This window comes from Coregonus lavaretus (assembly GCF_964263955.1).
Source record: "Coregonus lavaretus genome assembly, contig: HAP1_SCAFFOLD_4042, whole genome shotgun sequence".
NCBI classification, from domain to species: domain Eukaryota; kingdom Metazoa; phylum Chordata; class Actinopteri; order Salmoniformes; family Salmonidae; genus Coregonus; species Coregonus lavaretus.
Window position 1 is genome coordinate 12,501 of NW_028158521.1, and position 22,030 is coordinate 34,530.

The 22,030-nt window shown below is 46.6% G+C and overlaps 1 protein-coding gene across 1 annotated transcript; it reads left to right on the forward strand.

The window, feature by feature from the left end:
• The first annotated feature begins 8,403 nt into the window (after nucleotides 1-8,403).
• Nucleotides 8,404-12,095, forward strand: LOC311123873 (frizzled-1-like). Its single transcript, XM_084198093.1, has one exon. It carries the CDS (start codon nucleotides 8,709-8,711, stop codon nucleotides 10,386-10,388), a length of 1,680 nt encoding a protein of 559 aa, XP_084054219.1. The 5' UTR covers nucleotides 8,404-8,708; the 3' UTR covers nucleotides 10,389-12,095.
• Nucleotides 12,096-22,030: the final 9,935 nt, after the last annotated feature.

A 22,030-nucleotide genomic window follows, 5' to 3' on the forward strand; every position in this document is an offset into this window, starting at 1 on the left:
TTGCATTTCTATTTTTTCTTTTTTGTATGATGCACTGAAAATACATCATTTTCGCAAGTGGTTTCGGACATAGAATAAGTGTTACCGGTCACTTTATAAACTGAAACTTAGTAGATAATAGTAGAATAGCTGTTGCATTACCTATTTGTTACGACCTGTATGTAATGTTATTATGGAAGATGTAATGTCCTTCTGTAAATGTTGTTTATTGTTGGTTTACCTGAAATAAATAAAGTTTATTAATGCTTCAAACTGTGTTCAGCTACCAATGCAAAACAGCTGTTGTTAGGCAATTTATTACATACTTACAATTCCAATCTAGTGTGGTGATGCTAGTGTGGATGTTGGCTGCCTTTGTCCTCCTATTCCTCAGCATTGACATAGTTAACTATTTCCTGAAATTAGTTATCCCTGGAATTGATCTAAGTAACATACTTTGTTTTATTAAAGGTATAATTTACTCAACTGTACCAGCAACAGTTTCTAGTGATGTCACGGTTCAGACAGACGACCAGAGGACCACAATTGCGTCACACCAGAAAGTTTATTAAAACTTAAGGGAAAAGGGAAGTAGGGAGTGAATGAAGGCTCCAGGGGTAACAGGGATCCCGTCCAATGTGCTGGGTCTGTGCCCCCCCCAGTGGCAGCGATGCGTCCTATGAAGCCGGTGGTGGGTGGTCCAGAAGTCCTGGGGGGGGGAGACACAGACACAACAGGGCGGAATGAAACAAGGCAGCAGTACAGTTCAAGGGAAATCCAAAATACGTAGTAGCAAGGCAGAAGGCTGGTCAGAGTTACCGGGATTGCAGAGTAGTCAGGAGTCGTTATGGCAGAAGCAGGTCTGGATCTCCTGGGGCAGAAGAGTATCCAAAAATCAGGCAGGTCCGGGGTCACAAAACCAGGGTGAGCCAGAAGCGCGAGCAAACAGGTTCCGGGTGTGAGCTTTGCAGACGATCTGACACCGGAGAGCTGAAAGACAGGGCCTTAAATACTGGGAGAGGTAGTGGGTAATGCAGCGCAGCTGGCAGAGTAATTAGAGCAGAGCAGAGCAGGGACAGGTGGAGCTAGTTAGGCTGAGTAGAGAGAGTGGTGAGCAGAGTGGAAGAAAATTAAGGTGGTAACCCGGTGGAGTGAGAGGCTCATGACAGAACCCCCCCCCCAAGGGACGGCCCCAGAAGTCCCAAGAGCAACACCACGCCGGGCGGGAGGAGGGGAGCCGGAGGAGGGCTAGAACTCCTCCGAACGGTCCGAGTGAACGTCCTCATCCTCGGAGGAAGCCGGAGGGCCGTGGTCGGGAGATGGGACAGGTCCCGAGACAGGATCAGGCACAGGACAGGAAGCCGAGCGGGCAGGACGGTTAGGGACCCCTCTGGGGCGGCCCCTACGGATTGCAGGTTGATCAGGATGCCGTTGGTGGAAAGCGGTGATGAGAGTCCTATCCACAATCCGACTAGCTGGCACCCAGGTCCTTTCCTCAGGTCCATAGCCCTCCCAGTCAATGAGGTACTGGAGACCCCTACCCCTCCGTCTGGACCGAAGCAGGCGGCGGACGGTGTAAACCAGACCACCATCGACGAGCCGTGGAGGAGGAGGACAAGGCGCAGCAGGGACCAGCGGACTCTCATGGATGGGCTTAATCTTAGACACATGGAAAGTGGGGTGCACCCTCAGGGAATTAGGCAGTTGGAGCCGGACAGCAGTTGGGCTAATCACTCTTATGATAGGGAATGGGCCAATGAACCGAGGTGCCAGCTTCTGCGACTCCACCCTGAGTGGCAGGTTCTTCGATGACAACCACACCCTTTGACCAACATGGTAGGTGGGAGCAGGAATTCTCCGACGGTTGGCCCCGGTAGTGTAGCTGGCAACGGATCTGAGGAGTGTGGCTCGGGCTTGTGACCAGGTGCGGCGACATCGACGGGCAAAAGCAAGTGCAGATGGGCAAGTAACCTCCTCTTCCTGGCTGGCAAATAGAGGAGGCTGGTATCCATAAACACATTGGAAAGGGGACATACCGATGGCAGAGCAGGTCAGAGAATTGTGTGCGTACTCCACCCATGTCAATTGCTGCGACCAGGAGTGGGGGTTGCGTGAAGTCATGCATCGCAGTGCCTTCTCGAGCTCCTGATTCGCCCGTTCTGACTGCCCATTGGATTGGGGATGGAATCCGGAAGTCAGACTGACTGTGGCTCCCAGCAGGTGACAGAACTCCTTCCAAAAAGCGGAGGAGAATTGTGGACCACGGTCAGAAACTACGTCCTTTGGCAGTCCGTGGATCCGGAAGACGTGTTCCAGGACCACCTGGGCGGTCTCCTTGGCGGTTGGGAGCTTGGGGAGGGGAATGAAGTGTGCCATCTTGCTGAAACGGTCAACTATGGTGAGAATGACGGTCATGCCACTTGAAGGGGGCAGCCCCGTGACAAAGTCAAGGGCGATGTGAGACCAGGGACGTCTGGGCACAGGCAGGGGCTGCAGCAATCCGGCTGGGGGCTGGCAGGACGACTTGTGTTGGTTGCAGATGGGGCAGGCTTGGACGAATTCCCGTACATCCTTTCTCAGAGAGGGCCACCAGAACCTCTGGGCGAGCAGGTTGTAAGTGCGGGTGGAGCCAGGGTGACAAGCTAGGCGGGAGTCATGTCCCCACTGAACGACCTGGGACCTCAGGTCTTCGGGGACAAAAAGGCGGTCAGCTGGGCAAGTGCTGGGACCTGGCTGGTTACGGAGAGCCTCCAGCACCTGTTCCTCAACAGCCCAGGTCAGAGCTGCAACGATGCAGGGACTTGGCAGAATCGACACAGGGTCCTTGGAGGGGGTGTCATCCTTCTGGAATTGACGGGAGAGGGCGTCTGGCTTGGTGTTGCGTGATCCAGGCCGGTATGACAGAGTGAAATTAAACCTGGTGAAGAACAGGGCCCAGCGGGACTGCCTGGAGTTCAACCGTTTGGCCGTGCGGATGTACTCCAAGTTCTTATGATCGGTCCAAACGAGAAATGGAATGGTGGACCCCTCCAGCCAGTGACGCCACTCCTCCAAGGCAAGCTTCACAGCCAGCAGCTCACGGTTCCCTATGTCGTAATTGCACTCAGAGGGGGACAACCGACGTGAGAAAAAGGCACAGGGATGGAGCTTCCTATCCTCCGCAGCCCACTGAGAAATCACAGCACCAACTCCCACATCCGAGGCGTCCACCTCCACAATGAATTGCCGGTCCACATCAGGCATCTGGAGGATGGGAGCGGAGGTGAACCTCACCTTGAGGGTACTGAAGGCTTTGTCGGCTGCTGGGGTCCAGGTGAAGGGTTGCTTGGTGCTGGTTAGAGCAGTGAGAGGGGCAGCAACGGTACTGTAGTTCCGGATAAACTTTCTATAGAAGTTAGCAAATCCCAGAAACTGTTGCAGCTTCTTTCTGTTCTCCGGAACTGGCCATGAAGTGACTGCTGATACTTTGGCAGGATCCATTTGGATACTTCCCTCTGCCACTATGTACCCCAGGAAGGCCACTGTCTTGACGTGAAACTCACATTTCTCTGCCTTGGCGTAGAGGGAATTCTCCAGAAGACGATGAAGGACTTGCTGGACATGGCGGGTGTGTTCAGACAGGTTTCTGGAGTAGATCAAGATGTCATCCAGGTAAACGAAGACAAACTTGTTTAACATGTCCCGCAGTACATCATTCACTAGAGCCTGGAACACAGCAGGAGCATTGGTGAGGCCAAAAGGCATAACCAGATACTCGTAGTGGCCTGTTGGTGTATTGAATGCGGTTTTCCATTCATCTCCCTCCCGGATCCGCACTAGGTGGTAAGCGTTTCTGAGATCCAACTTGGTAAAAACAGTGGCTCCCTGGAGCAACTCAAACGCAGAGGTGAGCAGAGGCAGAGGGTAACGGTTCTTCACTGTGATGTCGTTGAGTCCCCTGTAGTCGATGCAGGGGCGAAGGGATCCGTCCTTCTTCCCCACAAAGAAGAAGCCAGCACCAGCAGGAGATGAAGATGAACGGATTAATCCTGCGGACAGAGAGCCATTGATGTAGTCCTCCATGGACTTTCTTTCAGGAGCAGACAACGAATAAAGACGACCCTTTGGAGGGGCTGTTCCAGGGAGGAGGTCGATGGCACAGTCGTACGGTCGGTGAGGGGGCAGAGATGTGGCTCTTGCTTTGTTAAACACCTCTCTGAGACCATGGTAGCATTCTGGGACATTGGAGAGGTCAGGAGCGGAGTTAGTAGGTACTGGCCGAGGGGGTAGTGCGGCAGCAAGCAGGCAGGTTCGGTGGCAGTCCTCTCCCCACTCCCTGATCACCCCGGTCACCCAGTCGAGCTGAGGGTTGTGCCGGCGGAGCCATGGGTAACCCAGGATGAGGGGTTGGCCTGGAGAGGGGAGCAGGTGAAACTGGATAGTTTCTTGATGGTTTCCGGACAGACCCATCGAGACCGGGGCCGTGACATGAGTGACCGATCCGAGTAAGTGTCCGTCCAGTGCCCGGGCAGGAATAGGAGGTGTCAAACGGAGGTTCTCCAGTCCCAGTTGGCGTGCCAGCTTGATGTCCATTATGTTGGCTTCGGCGCCAGAATCCACCAGAGCAGCCAGGGTGTGAGTTGAGTCAGAGAGGCGGAGGTGAACTTGCAGCAGGGGTTTGCGGTCGGAGGACTGGATGGTCATTGAACTCAACCGGACTCCCTCTATGCCCGGTGAGCTCCGGCCCTTTAAAGGGCAGGTTACCACACGATGTCCATCACCTCCACAATAGAGGCAGAGGTTTGAGGTGAAGCGGTGCTGGCGCTCTGCAGGAGTGAGAGAGGCTCGCCCAATCTCCATAGGCTCAGACTGATCAAGCTGACCTGGGTGAGTGGCAGTAGATGACAGGAGCCCAGTCGGATCTCTCCGAATGCCGGTAGTAGGTGGACCTTGGCGCCCCCTCTCACGACGACGGGTCTGTATCCTTCTGTCGATCCTGACAGTCAGTGCGATGGCTTCATCAAGAGTGGAAGGCAGTTCATGGGAGACCAACTCGTCCTTGATATAGTCAGCCAAACTATGGAAGAACGCGTCCACCAACGATGGTGTGTTCCAAGAACTTCGTCTAGCCAGGGTTCGGAAGTCGATGGAATGGTCTGCGACTGTACGTCTGCCTTGTCGAATACTGAACAGTTCACGAGACGCCTCTGCGGTTGGTGAATCCAGGTCAAACACCTTCAGCATCTCCTCAGCAAACAGGTCGAAGGTTGCACATGCGGGGGTTTGACGTTCGAACTCTGCTGTTCCCCAGAGTCGAGCTCGGCCCGTCAGGTGAGTGATGGCATACCCAACTTTAGCCCCCTCCGTGGCGAAGGTCCTTGGCTGCAAGGAGAACTGAAGTCGGCAGCTAGTCAGGAATGGCCGGACCTGGGTTGAATCGCCGTTGAACCGCTCGGGGTTTCCAATCTTGGGTTCCGGAGCAGCAGCTGCAATGACCGGGGCAGGTAACTCGGGGGCAGGGCTGGTGGGCAGACTGGCTGGGGTAAGGTTGGTGAGGAGTTGAATGATCATGGCGAGTTGTTGTTGCTGCTGCTGGAACTGCTGCTCATGCTCATCGGTTTCCATGTCGGGGAAAGTGTGCGCTGAGTCCATAATGGTCAGATCGTACTGTCACGGTTCAGACAGACGACCAGAGGACCACAATTGCGTCACACCAGAAAGTTTATTAAAACTTAAGGGAAAAGGGAAGTAGGGAGTGAATGAAGGCTCCAGGGGTAACAGGGATCCCGTCCAATGTGCTGGGTCTGTGCCCCCCCCAGTGGCAGCGATGCGTCCTATGAAGCCGGTGGTGGGTGGTCCAGAAGTCCTGGGGGGGGGAGACACAGACACAACAGGGCGGAATGAAACAAGGCAGCAGTACAGTTCAAGGGAAATCCAAAATACGTAGTAGCAAGGCAGAAGGCTGGTCAGAGTTACCGGGATTGCAGAGTAGTCAGGAGTCGTTATGGCAGAAGCAGGTCTGGATCTCCTGGGGCAGAAGAGTATCCAAAAATCAGGCAGGTCCGGGGTCACAAAACCAGGGTGAGCCAGAAGCGCGAGCAAACAGGTTCCGGGTGTGAGCTTTGCAGACGATCTGACACCGGAGAGCTGAAAGACAGGGCCTTAAATACTGGGAGAGGTAGTGGGTAATGCAGCGCAGCTGGCAGAGTAATTAGAGCAGAGCAGAGCAGGGACAGGTGGAGCTAGTTAGGCTGAGTAGAGAGAGTGGTGAGCAGAGTGGAAGAAAATTAAGGTGGTAACCCGGTGGAGTGAGAGGCTCATGACAAGTGATTTATCCTGTATTACCAGTCCCTGTTTGATGTGAGCTGAGCTGGCCTGATTACAGAGGCCTTCTTTGCATTGTACCACAACAGTATTTTCTCTGGATACTTACCAAGGTGTTATGTCTCTGATTCAAACCATACCAATAGGTCAACAACATCTCCATGTCTGCGTCCCAAATGGCATCCCTATGGGCCCTGGTTAAATGTAGTGCATTATATAGGGAATAGGGTGCCATTTGGGATGCATAATTGAAAAAGTATGTAACTTCAGTTATGAGTACAGTTTTCCAGCATGCTGCTCCAAAAACAGATATACTTTATTACATGAAAACAAACAACCTCCGGGTCATAATGACTGCTGTGACAGACAAAATAAATGGAAACCCCAACAACACAATGTCACGTATTACACTATAGGGGCCCATGTGTGCTGTAAGAATGTAATGTTCATAACGTTTTTAACGTTTCTTTGGAAAAACAGGAAGTCATTCTATTCTTTTCTGCGGTTATTGCATGCGGTCATAAATGGTTCTGAAACTGTTTTGCACCCAAAATTCCCCTCAAAATGCATTTCCAATAGTTAATTCCAGTTTATCTCTTTAATGTTGGATCATAGATCAACTGCATGTAGGTCAAATCTGACTCAAAGTTGTAAATGTTTCTTTGTAAGGTTGATTGCTCTGGACAACTGTATTCCAAACTGAATAGACTTGGCTAGACACCCAGCCTTAAAACAAGGCATTTAGTAACATAAGTCATTTTGAGTTTGTGTGTCTTTCTCTTGGCAGGGTGTAGCTTGATGAACCAAATCTCACTGCATTCCTCTGTCAAGATAAATTACACACTTATTGACTCCCTCTCCATCCCACTAACAGACATGCCTCCTAACCAGTCAGAATGCCTAGGTGAAACATTAACATTAGGGATCCTCTGTATTTGCTTTGCCTCAGCTAGTGAGCGATGTTGTTTTGAATTCTCAATAGAGAGTGCTCTGTGACAGTCTCCTGTGCACACATAACCACAGGTTGATAACTATAAATACATTTTGATGCACATCCCTTGGGCTAATCATATTATTGATGCGCTATAACTGGTCATAGTGTTATTGGTGGTTGCAACAGTAGTTAATGAGATTATTATTTATGTTGTTATGACACTGTTATTGTACAATAAATAGCCTTACGTTATCTAATATATCTCTGGTGAACAGTACAGTACAGAACAGTTGATGACAAATGAGAGATGATAGACTCTCCCTGAAAGTCAAGGGGGGCAGGACAGCCCTGTTAAGCTCACTGTAGTGGAGTATCTCTCTTCCTTCCTTTGGTGTTCTACACAGGATCTCTCTCTCTCTCTTTTTCTCTCTCACGGTTTCCTTCCTGTTCTCCTCTACACAGGGTCTCTCCCTCCCACTGTTCCCTCTGCGCGCACCACTGTGGGAGCTGGGTTTGAAACCCCTCTGATCCCAAAGGCTCATGGTGACAAACCACTTTCATCCCTGTCCCTAGGGCCTAACGGGGGGAGACGACATTATGGTTGAAAGGGGAGACCGATTAAAATGATGCTGGTTGTTCTAAAAGACCCATTTAGGCTATACTCATTTGTACTATGGGAAGTGCATGGCATTTATTTAGTGTGGTTTACAGTCACTCACAGTTTTACTGGATGATAATATCAAGGGGGTCTGGACTGTTACAATAGTAGGCTACTTGAGGAAGTCTAATAGGATATCTCTGAGTCAATACCTCACAGTTTTAATGAACATACTGTATAAGTTAAGGGTAAAGGGTTTGCTCATATAAACAGTAGGCCTACTGTCATATTTGTAAAATAGTCTATAACTTTCCTTTTCCATCAGTAGTCCTAGATGTGGCTTTCAGAAGTATCATAGGCCTATTTATAAGGGCATAATTCTTAAATGAAATATTAAATATAGTTTCGGCTATAGAACTAAGACGTTGAAACTCATCAGTCAACAATCGAGAGCCAAACACAAGATGAACAATTGTAGATGATCCCTAAACCTTGCCATCTGTTAGTCCAACCCTTTTTCCATATGGAGGAGCGAAAGACGGCTCACTGAGACAGCAGGGCGCCTGGAAACAGGTTTGAACAGCGCAGAGCAGAGAGGCTATCACATTTGTCGGGAAGCTAGAGTAGCAGAACAATATTGCAGAGTCCGGACCTGTATGTGGTGTGTATAGTAGGTCGGGTGTTTTTCTCCAAATTTTGTCAGCGATATTTTTCGATTTTGGGGGACCTTCAACATCTCTGCGCAGCGGCGGGGAGAAGTGAAAACAACCAAAAGTTACGCAGGGAGGGAGTACATTTACAAGGAAAGAAAAACCCAACAAAGAAAGGGAGCGGGGAAGTAGTGGCGAGCTAGCTGGCGAGCTAGCTAGTTTAGGAAGAAACCGCAAAGAAAGTATGGCTGTGGCCGTGCGTAATGCTTTCGCAATGGATTACTACAGAGTAATGTGTATATTTTTGCAGCTGTTTTTATTGATCAGTTTGGGATCTGCAAGGGTAAATGGACAGTATGGCGACCGGGGAATGTCTATTCCGGAGCACGGCTTTTGCCAGCCGATTTCTATTCCACTTTGTACGGACATCGCATACAACGAGACCATCATGCCAAATTTACTGGGACACACAAACCAGGAGGACGCAGGGCTCGAGGTACACCAGTTTTACCCGCTTGTGAAAGTTCAGTGTTCTCCTGATTTAAAGTTTTTCCTCTGCTCCATGTATGCGCCTGTGTGCACGGTGCTTGAACAGGCGCTTCCCCCGTGCAGGTCACTGTGCGAGAGGGCGAGACAGGGCTGCGAGGCGCTCATGAACAAATTCGGTTTTCAGTGGCCGGACAGCCTCGCGTGCGAGTCTTTCCCGGTTCACGGAGCGGGCGAGCTGTGCGTCGGGCAGAATATGTCTGGTCAAAGCACACCGGTCAATCCCACCCCCGATGTAACGGAGACCCCACACGATACTGGGATTGTAAAAGGACAGTTCAAGTGTCCGGCTTCTCTGAAAGTACCCACTTATTTGAATTACCGTTTTCTCGGTGAGGATGACTGTGGCGCACCGTGCGAGCCAAAGAAATCTAACGGAATGATGTACTTCAGCGAGGAAGAGTTAAAATTCGCAAGGATATGGATAGTAATCTGGTCCGTGTTATGTTGTGCATCCACCTTATTTACCGTTCTAACCTATCTGGTGGACATGAAACGCTTCAGCTACCCTGAGCGCCCAATTATCTTTCTATCCGGTTGCTACACCATGGTATCCATTGCCTACATAGCTGGATTTCTCCTTGAGGACAAGGTGGTTTGCAATGACAGGTTTGACAACGATATTAGGACTGTGGTGCAGGGTACTAAAAAGGAGGGCTGTACCATCCTCTTCATGATGTTGTATTTTTTCAGCATGGCCAGCTCCATCTGGTGGGTCATCCTGGCCCTCACCTGGTTTCTGGCAGCAGGGATGAAGTGGGGTCACGAAGCCATCGAGGCCAACTCGCAGTACTTCCACCTGGCAGCGTGGGCAGTGCCTGCCATTAAGACCATCACTATCCTGGCGGTGGGCCAGGTGGACGGGGATGTCCTTAGCGGCGTGTGCTTCGTGGGTATCAACAGCGTGGACGCTCTCCGAGGTTTCGTCCTGGCACCCCTGTTCGTCTACCTCTTCATCGGCACCTCGTTCCTCCTGGCAGGCTTTGTGTCTCTGTTCCGGATCAGAACCATCATGAAGCACGACGGCACCAAAACGGAGAAGCTGGAGAAGCTTATGGTGAGGATAGGGATCTTCAGCGTGCTCTATACTGTCCCTGCCACTATCGTCATAGCCTGTTACTTCTACGAGCAGGCCTTCCGGGAGCAGTGGGAGAGGACGTGGATCAGCCAGACGTGTAAGACGTACGCCGTGCCCTGTCCGGCCCACCCACACCCCAACATGAGCCCCGACTTCACCGTCTTCATGATCAAGTACCTCATGACTCTGATCGTGGGGATAACTTCCGGGTTCTGGATCTGGTCTGGGAAGACCCTCAACTCCTGGAGGAGGTTTTACACGAGACTGGCTAACAACAAACAGGGAGAGACCACGGTGTGAGTGGTCTGGGTGGGGTGAGACCTCTGGATGAACTGTAGCCCATGATGGGCGTCCCCCACACACACAAAAAAACGGTGTTTATTTACAGACTGAATGAATGATAATCGTTTTTGGACTTAATTGCCATGCAGAGACACTCATTGGTACATGGATGTTTCTATTGTACATAAAACATTTTGTGAGATTTTTGTAAGTATATATTTGTATTTAAAGATCAAAACTCTCTTTTTTAGTTGTTTCCCTCTATTAAAACCAACATTTATTTTACACACTTTGGGCATAATGGAAATGTACCTTCCTAATCATGATAAAGAGCCAGCTGACTGAGCAGTTAGCATTAAGGATATGCTTGTCTTAGGGCCTGAGTTGGCTTGGCCACTGCTGGGAGAGGGTTGTAGCTAGCTGTCTTTGATCAGTGGACTGGCTCTGAACATTGTTTCTATTCTAAGCAGCAGATTCCCGTGAAAAGCAATTGCTTCCTCGTGGGTCATTATCCCCCATTAAACTGCTGTTCTTTCTGTCCAACTGTTCTCTTCTATTCAACATATTTCTAAATGCCTAAATGCCTGGAATTTGAAGGTAAAAAATACAATCAACATTTATTTTAAAACAATGTATAGGTTTGGGATTAGGTGTTCAACATATTTCTAAATGCCTTGGATTTGACGGTTAAAAGTACAATCAGCATTTTGAAAACAAGAAAGGAGGTATAGGTTTGGGATTGTGTGCACATGTACTGTGTAGCCTACATGACATGAATCTTAATACATATGTTTTTAGAACCTACTGTACTTCAAGCCAGAATGAGAACATTTAACCCCAAATAAAGCCCAAATACTTGCACCAAAGTTAAAAGCGGTCTTTTGGTGATTACAACAAAATATTGTAATAGAATGAAAGTAAACCATTTGCAGGATAATTTCAACATTTTGTCTTTCAGATATCTTGCTGCCTATTAACACAGAACAGACTCACCTTGTTTGTGCCATTGTTTACCTAGATCTGTTTGTGCTGTCTTGCCAACTCCGAAGGACCATAGGAGTAGGCAGGACAGCACAATCAGGTCTGGGACCAGGCTAGGGGAATACAGAATGCTGGACAGAGACAGCTCACACTCAGAGGTGGGGCTAAATAACACATCAGCTGCACTCCCTAATGCTTTCTCACAGACAGACAGACAGCTGAAACACCAATCCTTCACTGATGAACAAGCTGAATTACGCAGTAGCCTACTCTACAGCCGGCTGTATAATTGGCTTATAAAAACAGAAAATGAATTGATAAATGAAGGAGATAGGACAGAGAAAATGTCATTTTGTAACGGTGCGTTTTGTAATGTAATTATCGGACCTACAGGTAATCAGAGTCAGAAAATGATTATTCCCCACATGGTAATTGTTGGCTAAATGTGGCTGTTTTTTTACAATGGGCCCAGGTGGCAGCTTTGAGCAGTCCCCTTTCACCCCTGAGTCATTTCTCTCCTGGTTAAGTGTGTGCACGTGTGTTTTTGTGTGTGCACGTGCTGGTGTGTGTGTGTTGGCGCTAACCATGCAGGATGAGCAGCTGTCTTTAGGCTTTATAAAGGAAGACACCCTGATCTGTCCCCACCTCAAACATCTTCTGTTATGTTCTTGTCAAATGCATGAAAGTTATTTTACCCTAAATGCATCGATGGCTCTCTATTAAACAATATGTTCATGCCTTTGACATCTGTTATGTTTAATTCTGGTATTCTGCATTTATTTGTTATTAAAAAACATTATATTTATAGAAACATTTTTTTATATCCACACTGATTACTTTAAAGAATAAAAAATCCCACCTTTGCACAAACTGTCATGTTGATTTGAAATATCTATTATTTTCATGTGTTAAAAACCAAAGTTGATGTATTGAATCATGCTGTTAGCCTAGTGCACATTTACATTTTAGTAACTTAGCAGGTGGTCTTATTCAGAACGACTTACAGGAGCCATTAGGGTTAAGTGCCTTGCTCAAGGGCACATTAACATATTTTTCAACTAGTCGGCTAGGGGATTAGAACCAGCGACCTTTCAGTTACTGGCCCAATGCTCTTAACCGCTAGGCTACCTGCCTAAAATGTAGTTTAAGATTTGGAGTGTAAACAAATCTGCTTCATAGACTCTGTATAGTATTCAATTTGTAACAACATGGTAATAGCAATCATTTTTAAACAGTGAACTTAAGTTTTATCTCAGTGTTTCCAATTTGAAGTACAGATCCCTCAGCCAACTGTAAAGTCTGGTTTGAAAAATAACTTCTTTATCCTTGGTGGATGTTAATCAAATGCAGCTCTCTGGTTAGGCAAAATGAGGTGGATGGGAATCTTCTGAATGGTTGGAATGCACTGTGAATGCTCAGAGGCCTTGCTTGTGTAGGGGCATTGTTGCTTTGCCCTTAAAATAGCTTGTGTCCCATGTCTGGCAGTCACATATGTATGTCAGCTACTCAACTTTCATACAAGCATTGTTAAGGGTCGTTTTTTTTTGTCTTTAATTCTGTTGCTCTTTTCAGAGGTTGTTCTGTTCACTCTTGTATCTATTGTGTCCAAGCTTTTCTGAAGTCTGTGGGTGTATAGTTTGTAGCTAAACTGACCGTAAGTTCATGTGAACTATATATAAGGCGCATGTCCAGTAGTTTATGCATACACACGGTTAGGGCTCAAATCAGTCCGTTGCGCTGAAGATCTGCTTTATAGCACGATTTATAATTAAAGGCAATGTTCCCAAGGTCGCGGAGACTGCATTCATGGTAAATTATGCATACGTCTGCTCAATCGGAAATTACCTTTAAATGTGAACCGCGCTAGAACGCAGATATTCTGCACACAGATTGAATCGAGCCCTTAGTCTCAGACAGGTTAGCGGGTGTGCTGAAGAACACTCCCCATTTTCATTGTGAAATGTTGAGTATCAGTGAGATGTAGTAAGTGCTTGGCACAGAGTTGAGGAATTGAGTCAATGCAGTGCCTAAGCAACCTTCAGGTCATTTAACTGAATGATATCCACTTCTAGTCTCTGGATTTATAGTAATATGGGCCATGTTTTCCTCCTGTAAGAGTATCACTGACTGACCTCCAGGCCGAGGGAGATTGACAGTTATTTTGTGTTTCTTCCATTTGCGAATAATCACACCAACTGTTGTCACCTTCTCACCAAGCTGCTTGGCAATGGTCTTGTAGCCCATTCCAGCCTTGTGTAGGTGTACAATCTTGTCCCTGACATCCTTGGAGAGCTCTTTGGTCTTGGCCATGGTGGAGAGTTTGGAATCTGATTGATTGATTGCTTCTGTGGACAGGTGTCTTTTATACAGGTAACAAGCTGAGATTAGGAGCACCCCCATTAAGAGTGTGCTCCTAATCTCAGCTCGTTGACCTGTATAAAAGACACCTGGGAGCCAGAAATCTTTCTGATTGAGAGGGGGTCAAATACTTATTTCCCTCATTAAAATGCAAATCAATTTATAACATTTTTGACATACGTTTTTCTAGATTTTTTTGTTATTATTCTGTCTCTCACTGTTCAAATAAACCTACCATTAAAATTATATACTCATCATGTCTTTGTCAGTGGGCAAACGTACAAAATCAGCAGGGGATCAAATACTTTTTTCCCTCACTGTATGTGTATGCTAGGTCTCTCTCTGCCTGCCTCCCTGTCTGTCCGTGTGTGTTCCTGATGCCTGGCTTGCTACTGGTTTGTCAGGAAGAGCTTGTACAGCCAGCAGCCCAGGCCAGAGCACACAGAGGACTGCTTGTCCCTCAGTCTCAGTCCCTCTCCTCTCTGCTGCTCTGTGGTCAGACTTTAGGCCTACTCTACAGCTGTACTCTGGCCTGGAATGCTGTGAGCTGGAGGAGGACAGGAGAGAGAGTATAGAGATACAGTATAAACCTAAACCTCAGCATCAACATGCATTATGGCCCAGTCACACAAGTTGCCTTGGACATTTTAAGAAGGCTATCTTGTTAATGTTGCCACACGATGGCTGTAATGATAACTATTCATCATGCGGAGTGCTCAGTGACATTTTCTAGTTTTGGAGAATACTGGAATAATCGCTAAAATACTGCTGCTGTTTTCAAAGGACTCAAATAACATTCTGCTTCACCTGTCACTATATATGGGGCTGACCTTATGAACTTCTGACCCCCTTTGTTCACAGAGGACATGGCAGGTCACACAGTGGTGATGTCATCGTGTGTTTACTCTCCCCTAGTACCTCCCCCATCAGCCCAGACAACAGGTTCTATGACTTTCAGACCTGTCTGACTGCCTGTTGTCGTTAGCTTACCCCACTGAGCATCTATCACCTCAGGCTACACTTTGTAAAGAATGCTAAAGCTATGCTAACCAACTGTCTGAAGTGAACTTTAGGAAGAATGCGAATGCTAACTGTCTGTAGCGCTAGCCTGCCAGGTGGATGCAAAAACGAATCTCTTCGTCCGTCTTAGTCTATTATAGTTGAATACAAAGAAGGCTAAATTGCTGTATTATAGCCTAGAACAGTGGTTCCCAAACTGTGGGGCGAGGGGTCGGCAGGGGGGGCGTGGGGGTCAGTCTGGTTTTCAACTTACACTTGAAAAAAAGTTTTTATAGTAGAAAGTTGTAATAGTAGAATGCACAAGGCAAGGTGCCATTTTGAAATTGGGTAGTGCATCATCAGTTTTCCTCTTGTCATGTCAGTCATTGCATACCTTAGAGAGCTATTTATAACTTGTCAGAAATGTCCAGATCAACTAGCCTATGTCAGCTAACGTTTTTTAGCTAGGTTTTTTTGTAGTAACGTTAGAGTCACTCAAATATCACATGTATAGACATTAGACATGGCAAAATGTATAGAATTGCCAGAAAATTAGCTTTAAAACTGCAACATTTTGCCTGCACCCCATGACAAAATGTGTAGAATTGCAGGAAATGAGCTTTAAACCTGCAAAAATGTCTCTCCACCAACAAGAATGGTGTGAACAGTTTGTGTCATGAACAGTGCTTATGCCCATAGAAACAGATGTCAAATCAAATCAAATCAAATCAAATTTTATTGGCCACATGCGCCGAATGCAACAGGTGCAGACATTACAGTGAAATGCTTACTTACAGCCCTTAACCAACAGTGCATTTATTTTAAATAAAAAAGTAGAATAAAACAACAAAAAAGTGTTGAGAAAAAATGAGCAGAAGTAAAATAAAATAACAGTAGGGAGGCCATATATACAGGGGGGTACCGGTGCAGAGTCAATGCTCGGGTGCACCGGCCAGCCGAGGCAGCCGAAGTATGTCCCCAATGCTGGAAGGGGGGTCTGAGTGAAAAAGTTTGGGAACCACTGGCCTAGAACATGTTTTCATCCATCCATGTATTTAAAAAAATAATAACTGATTTCAGGCTCTGTTTTCTCAGTCATAAGACATGCACAGTCTGAGACACACACACACACACATACACACTGACCTTGTCATCCCGTTTCCCAGCGGCCCCTGCCTGAGCCTGTCTGAGTGTGTTGAGATGGTCATGTCTGTCATTGCCTCTCACACAAGTACGGAATCACTGCTGTTTCACAACGCCCTCCTCTGCAGAAGCTCTCACTCACTCACTCTGTTGAAAAGAACAAGTCAAACATACTCAAACAGGCCTTTCACAGCAGAGCACTGAAGCAGTGAGTTCTAGTTTGTGTCATCAACCCTGATTTGTGATAAGGTTGGAATGTTCATCATCAGTGAACATCTACAATAACAAAACAGTCACTGAAGTGTTCTTTTTAAGGCAATAGATTTCTGGCATCTTCCAACAAGGCAGTATTTGTGGGATATGAAACAGATTTTTCATGTACATTCCTTGGAGTTTCCTGGTAGTGAGCTCATCTGAGCCCAGCTATAATTAGGTTTTGTTTGTAGCCTGCAGGAAAATGGACTTCCAGTACTAATCCTACTGTACATTATTTTCAAACATAGCACACAGTTTAACATTCAAATTTTGTGTTGAAACCTCCTCAAGGTCAAGGCAATGTTTAACAGCTCCTGTTCCATCCATCCATCTCTCTCTCTCTCTCTCTCTCTCTCTCTCTCTCTCTCTCTCTCTCTCTCTCTCTCTCTCTCTCTCTCTCTCTCTCTCTCTCTCTCTCTCTCTCTCTCTCTCTCTCTCTCTCTCTCTCTCTCTCTCTCTCTCTCTCTCTCTCTCTCTCTCGCTCTCACTCTCTCTCCAAAGCAGATTGCAGTATATTGTACCATGCTGTCCGTCTGATACAGTGAAATTGACCTGCCCCAGATGGGTCCATGCTGTATACTATCCTTGGGATGTCCCAACCTCGTTGAAGTTGACATTTAAAATGGTTGGTAAGGGTTAAGGTTAGGGTTAGGTAAGGGTTATGGTTAGGGTAAGGGTAGGGGTTAAGGTCAGGGTTTAGGTTAGGGACGTCCCAAAGATTCCAGATAGCACCACCACACCCGATCACATGCCAACATCAACATCTGTCATTGGCTGTTGGTTTTGTTGGCGCCATCTCATCTCTGTCATCTCTCTGAGATCATTCTTATGTTTACTTTCCTTACCTACACATTTAATTCCTAAAGCCTATTCTATATCTCTGAAACCAGGAGCCACTATGTTTTTGTTTTAGGTAACACTTTATTTGAAGTGTACATACTACCTACAGAAGGACTTCATGACACATTCATAAGACATACATTTCTGACATCAGGAGCCTCTACGTGCATGTTTGTATAGAATTTGCATTGTAATTTAGATAAGGCCTTCTAAACACTTTCCCCGTGCCGTTATTTCTGTCATGCCAATCTGAGGATTATATTACACCACATTGAGAGCAAAGAGAGTGAAGGAGTGCAGCAGTGTTCTGTGATGGCAGCCTTTTCCCCAGGGAGGTGTTGTCAATTCCCCGGCACCAATCATAATTACGGTTTGTGATATTGTGTGACAGGGTTATCAAAGATTGCACTGCTGCGAAGCCCTCTTCCTCGGGGAGAGGAGAGCAGCTCCTAACGAGGTGTCAATCACTGGGCCAACACGCCCGGGGGAGCAGGAGGAACATTATCTTGTGCTTATCTCTGGAAGTGAGTCATCCCTCCCATCTCTCTCTCTCTAGCTCTCTCTCTCTCGAAGATGGGTTCTTTTTCAGATTGCACATTACACTGCCTAGCAACATACAGCAATATGGATCCACCTTTGTGTATTTAGTCAAGATAGCATTATTGTTCTCATGGGTGCCGAACAAACTGCCCAAAATTCACTAGTATAGATTATGAACACCCTAACTTTCTCTGCTAGCCTTTTATCATATCTATGTGGCGGATGAATGTTGAACGTTCACAAATGAGCGCGCTTGAAAAGTGTGCATGTGGAAAGTAGCTCAGTCACACTAAACCCAATACATACGCTCTCAACTCCCGTTGAGTGTACAGCTCTGGATTTTAAATGTGGGTTGTTTCAAACTGTTGACATACTTCTGCAGACGACGGGGTGGATAAAAACAGGAACTGTACCCTCCCACATAGTTAGGCAGCCATAAATATGAATTTGATCCCAGTTCCGTAAGGACCCTGTCATTAAACTTTCCTCACTCACTCTCTTTAAATCAGCCCAACGCTCATTGATGGCTGTCTGTGGCTTCTTGCCCCTATGGGACAAACAGACTAACCCAGGCCATACACAGTACACACACACACACACACACATTCTAAACCAAACCGCTTTATGTGGGACAAAGAATGATTCAGTTACTTTACACATGGATTGAAAAACGTACACACACACACAGACACACACAAGAAGACGCAGTAATGCTATCTATCGGCCACTGCCATCCAGCCACATATGGTGGTTCAGTTTCACAGGGCGATTCACTCAGTGAGACAGTGATTTAATCTCTAATAGGGATTCAATGAAACATCACTCAGTTTAGGAGCAACAATGAGTTTCCCTGGGGGAGAGAGAGAGATGTGGGGAGAGAAAAAATACAGATCAAATTCAATTATTCCTCAACATTAACCTCACAGTGTTTGAGGCAGAGCGGAATGAAACTATGCAAGCATGACATTTCTTAATGGAAACCGTCTGTATTCAACCTCTTGTTGTTTTGTAAAGAAGTGCAGATAGGAGCTGTGAGAGGGAAAGAGAGAGGGAGGAGAAAAGGTGCAGTTTCTTGCATTACAGAGCACAGCAGAAAGGAGTGAGCGTGCCACTGTGATGGCCAGTAAAGATTACACAACTGTGGCTTTGACCAAAGTCCTGCTGTTTCATCTGCTGTTTTATGGTGGAAGACATTTGGTTTCACAGGACAAAAATATCTAAATGAATAATTGTCATAATCCCTTTAAAAGGCCTGTATAGCTGCTTCAGAAGTCATGTCAAGCTAATGTAGGTGTAAGGACCTTTTTATGCAGTATGCCTTTGGTCATACATTCTTGTGAGGCATCTTTGTAGTGCTTATAAAGACGTTATGGATGCGCTCATGTTAATTTAAGCTCTTGACACACACACACACACACAGAACGTAACTACCACTGAGTGTGTTTGGGCCCGTAGTAATGAGAACACACAGACAGGCTACAGAGCCCTCCTAATGGGAAACACAGGGACAATGTATAAATACGCTGCTCTCTTTCTGTGTGTGTGTGTGCTGCCAAGGGGGAGGAGAAGGGGTCGCTGCCAACACACCCAAGGCTATGGTGAGGCTAATGAGAACCATGCTGGTGGGTGTGTGGTGACTGACTGTACTGTCAATCTGATCCAGGATCAGTGTATTTGTGCGTGTGTGTGTGTGTGCGTGAGCGTTCTTGCATGCAGGCATGTGTTTCTACGTGTGTGCATCATGCATGTGTTCAGGGGTGGTAAGGCAGGCCTGTATTGGATTTGTATTGGCAGGGGTGGTAATGTGTCTTCAGTGTGGTTTACCATCCCTCCCATGTCTGTCAGCTGCAGACTAGACCTGTCAAACTCTGTGATTTAACACCACCAAGTGTGCCAGCCTCAATGGAGGACCAAGCCAGACCCCCTTCAAAAGACTTTATCTTTCTAATATCAGTTTTGGCCGGGCTAAGCAGGAAGGCTTGGAAGGATGTAGGGGAGATGGATAATGTGCTCCTGAAGCGTGTTAACATTCTGGGGAGGCCTCGCTAGAGCCTTTGCCAGAGTCTTGTTGGCAACTCAAGCCTAGTTTCTGCAGTTTGACTGTCCAGATTTAAATGGAGCAGTTTTGACAAATAAGGTCAAGTAATCATGTTAAAATTAGTAGTTATCCCTTGATTTCTATGTAAACATATAATGGGGTAGTTAAGGAAATGAAATGATTATAATAGTACATTGTAGTATCTTTGTGCTGACTATGTGCATCGATGAAAAACTGTGGGCAGCCCTATAATGTTTCAGAACCTTTCTGTGATGGTCAGAGAGAAAGAGAGACTGGGTAGACAGAGAGACAGAGAGAGAAAGAGAGTAGAGAGAGCTAGAAAGAGGGCAAGACAGAGAGAGTGATTATGATGGAAAGAGAGAAAGAGCGAGAGAGAGAAAGAGAAAGAGACGGGGGAGTAGAGAGAGTGAGATTGAAGGAAAGAGAGAGAGACGGGGGAGTAGAGAGAGTGATTGAAGGAAAGAGAGAGAGCGACAGAAAAAGAGATTTAGAGAAGAGAAGCAGTGTTAGAGGGAGGGAGAAGGAGACAGACTCCCAGGCCGGCACCAGTCTATATTAGTGGTGTGTCCCTGTAATGTAACCGCTGCTCTGAGGAGGGCTATAGAATTTCCTGTTCCTCTCCGAATCTCAGCCAGAAATTAGGCCATCATTACCTCTGGTGGAGAGAAACCCAGCAGCCCAGCAAGCAGTGGAAAAAAGACAAGAGGAAACCGACCAGCCAGCTTGCCTGGCCCAACACCAGACCTACATATGCCTCCAGAAAAGAGAAGAAAAGTCTCAAATGAAAAAACCTTTCCTCGTTGAGTGTTGTGATAAAATATACACTGCTGCTAGAGGCTCTAGGATGTAATGGAAACTGTAAACTGCAAGCTCATCCTTGGTCTGCTATGTCGTTTCTTTTCCCGCTTTCATTTTATAGCAGGGGTGGGGGTCCAATCTGGCCCGTGTGTGGTTCTGAGTAAAATAATAATAATACAAATATACATATATGCACAGAGTATACCAAACAATAGGAACACCTTCCTAATATTGAGTTGCACCTCCCCCCCAGCAGCGTTCTTGACGCAAACCGGTGCACCTGGCCCCTACTACCGTACCCTCTTCAAAGGTACTTACATTTTTTGTCACCCTCTGAATGGTACACATACACAATCCATGTCGCAATTGTCTCAAGGCTTAAAAATCCTTCTTTAACCTGTCTCCTCCACTTCATATACACTGACTGAAGTGGATTTAACAAGTAACATCAATAAGCGATCATAGCTTTCACCTGGATTCACCTGGTCAGTCTATGTCATGGAAAGAGCAGGTGTTCTTAATGTTTTGTCCACTCAGTGATATACACAATATACAAAAGAATGTGGACACCCCTTCAAATTAGTGGATTGAGCTATTTCAGTCAAACCCATTGCTGACAGGTGTATAAAATCGAGCACACAGCCATGCAATCTCCATAGACACACATTAGCCTTACTGAATAGCTAAGCCTCACTGAATAGCTCAGTGACTTTCAATGTGACACCATCATAGGATGCCACCTTTCCAACAAGTCAGGTCATCACATTTCTGCCCTGCTAGAACTGCCCCGGTCAACTGTAAGTGTTGTTATTGTGAAGTGGAAACGTCTAGGAGCAACAACGGCTCAGCCACGAAGTGGTAGGCCACACAAGCTCACAGAACAGGACCGCAGAGTGCTGAAGCGCGTAAGGCGTAAGAATCGTCCGTCCTCAGTTGCAACACACTACCGAGTTCCAAACTGCCCCTGGAAGCAATGTCAGCACAAGATCTGTTCGTCGGGAGCTTCATGAAATGGGTTTCCATGGCCGAGAAGCCGCACACAAGCCTAAGATCACCATGCGCAATGCCAAGTGTCGGCTGGAGTGGTGTAAATCTCGCCGCCATTGGACTCTGGAGCAGTGTGTTACAAATGCACGGAGGCTTGTTGTGCAATTAAACTGAATGGCATTACTTCAGATCAACATGTTAACAACTTGTTCAAAACTCACTCATCCAACCCCCCCCTCCCCCCCCCTCTTTTACGCTGCTGCTACTCTCTGTTTATTATCTATGCATAGTCACTTTAATAACTCTACCTATATGTAAATATTACCTCAATTACCTCGACTAACCGGTGCCCCCGCACATCGACTCTGTGCCGGTACCCCCTGTATATAGCCTCGCTACTGTTATTTTACTATTGTTATTTTATTGCTGCTCTTTAGTTATTTTTTATATATATATTTTTTAGGGTATTCTTTCTTAAAACTGCATTTTTGGTTAAGGTTTGTAAGTAAGCATTTCACTGTAAGGTCTACACCTGTTGTATTTGGCGCATGTGACAAATAACATTTGATTTGATTTGATTTGATATTACTGAACACAACACAGTGGAAACGCGTTCACTGGAGGGATGAATCACACTTCACCATCTAGCAGTCCGACGGACAAATCTGGGTTTGGCAGATGCCAGGAGAACCCTACCTGC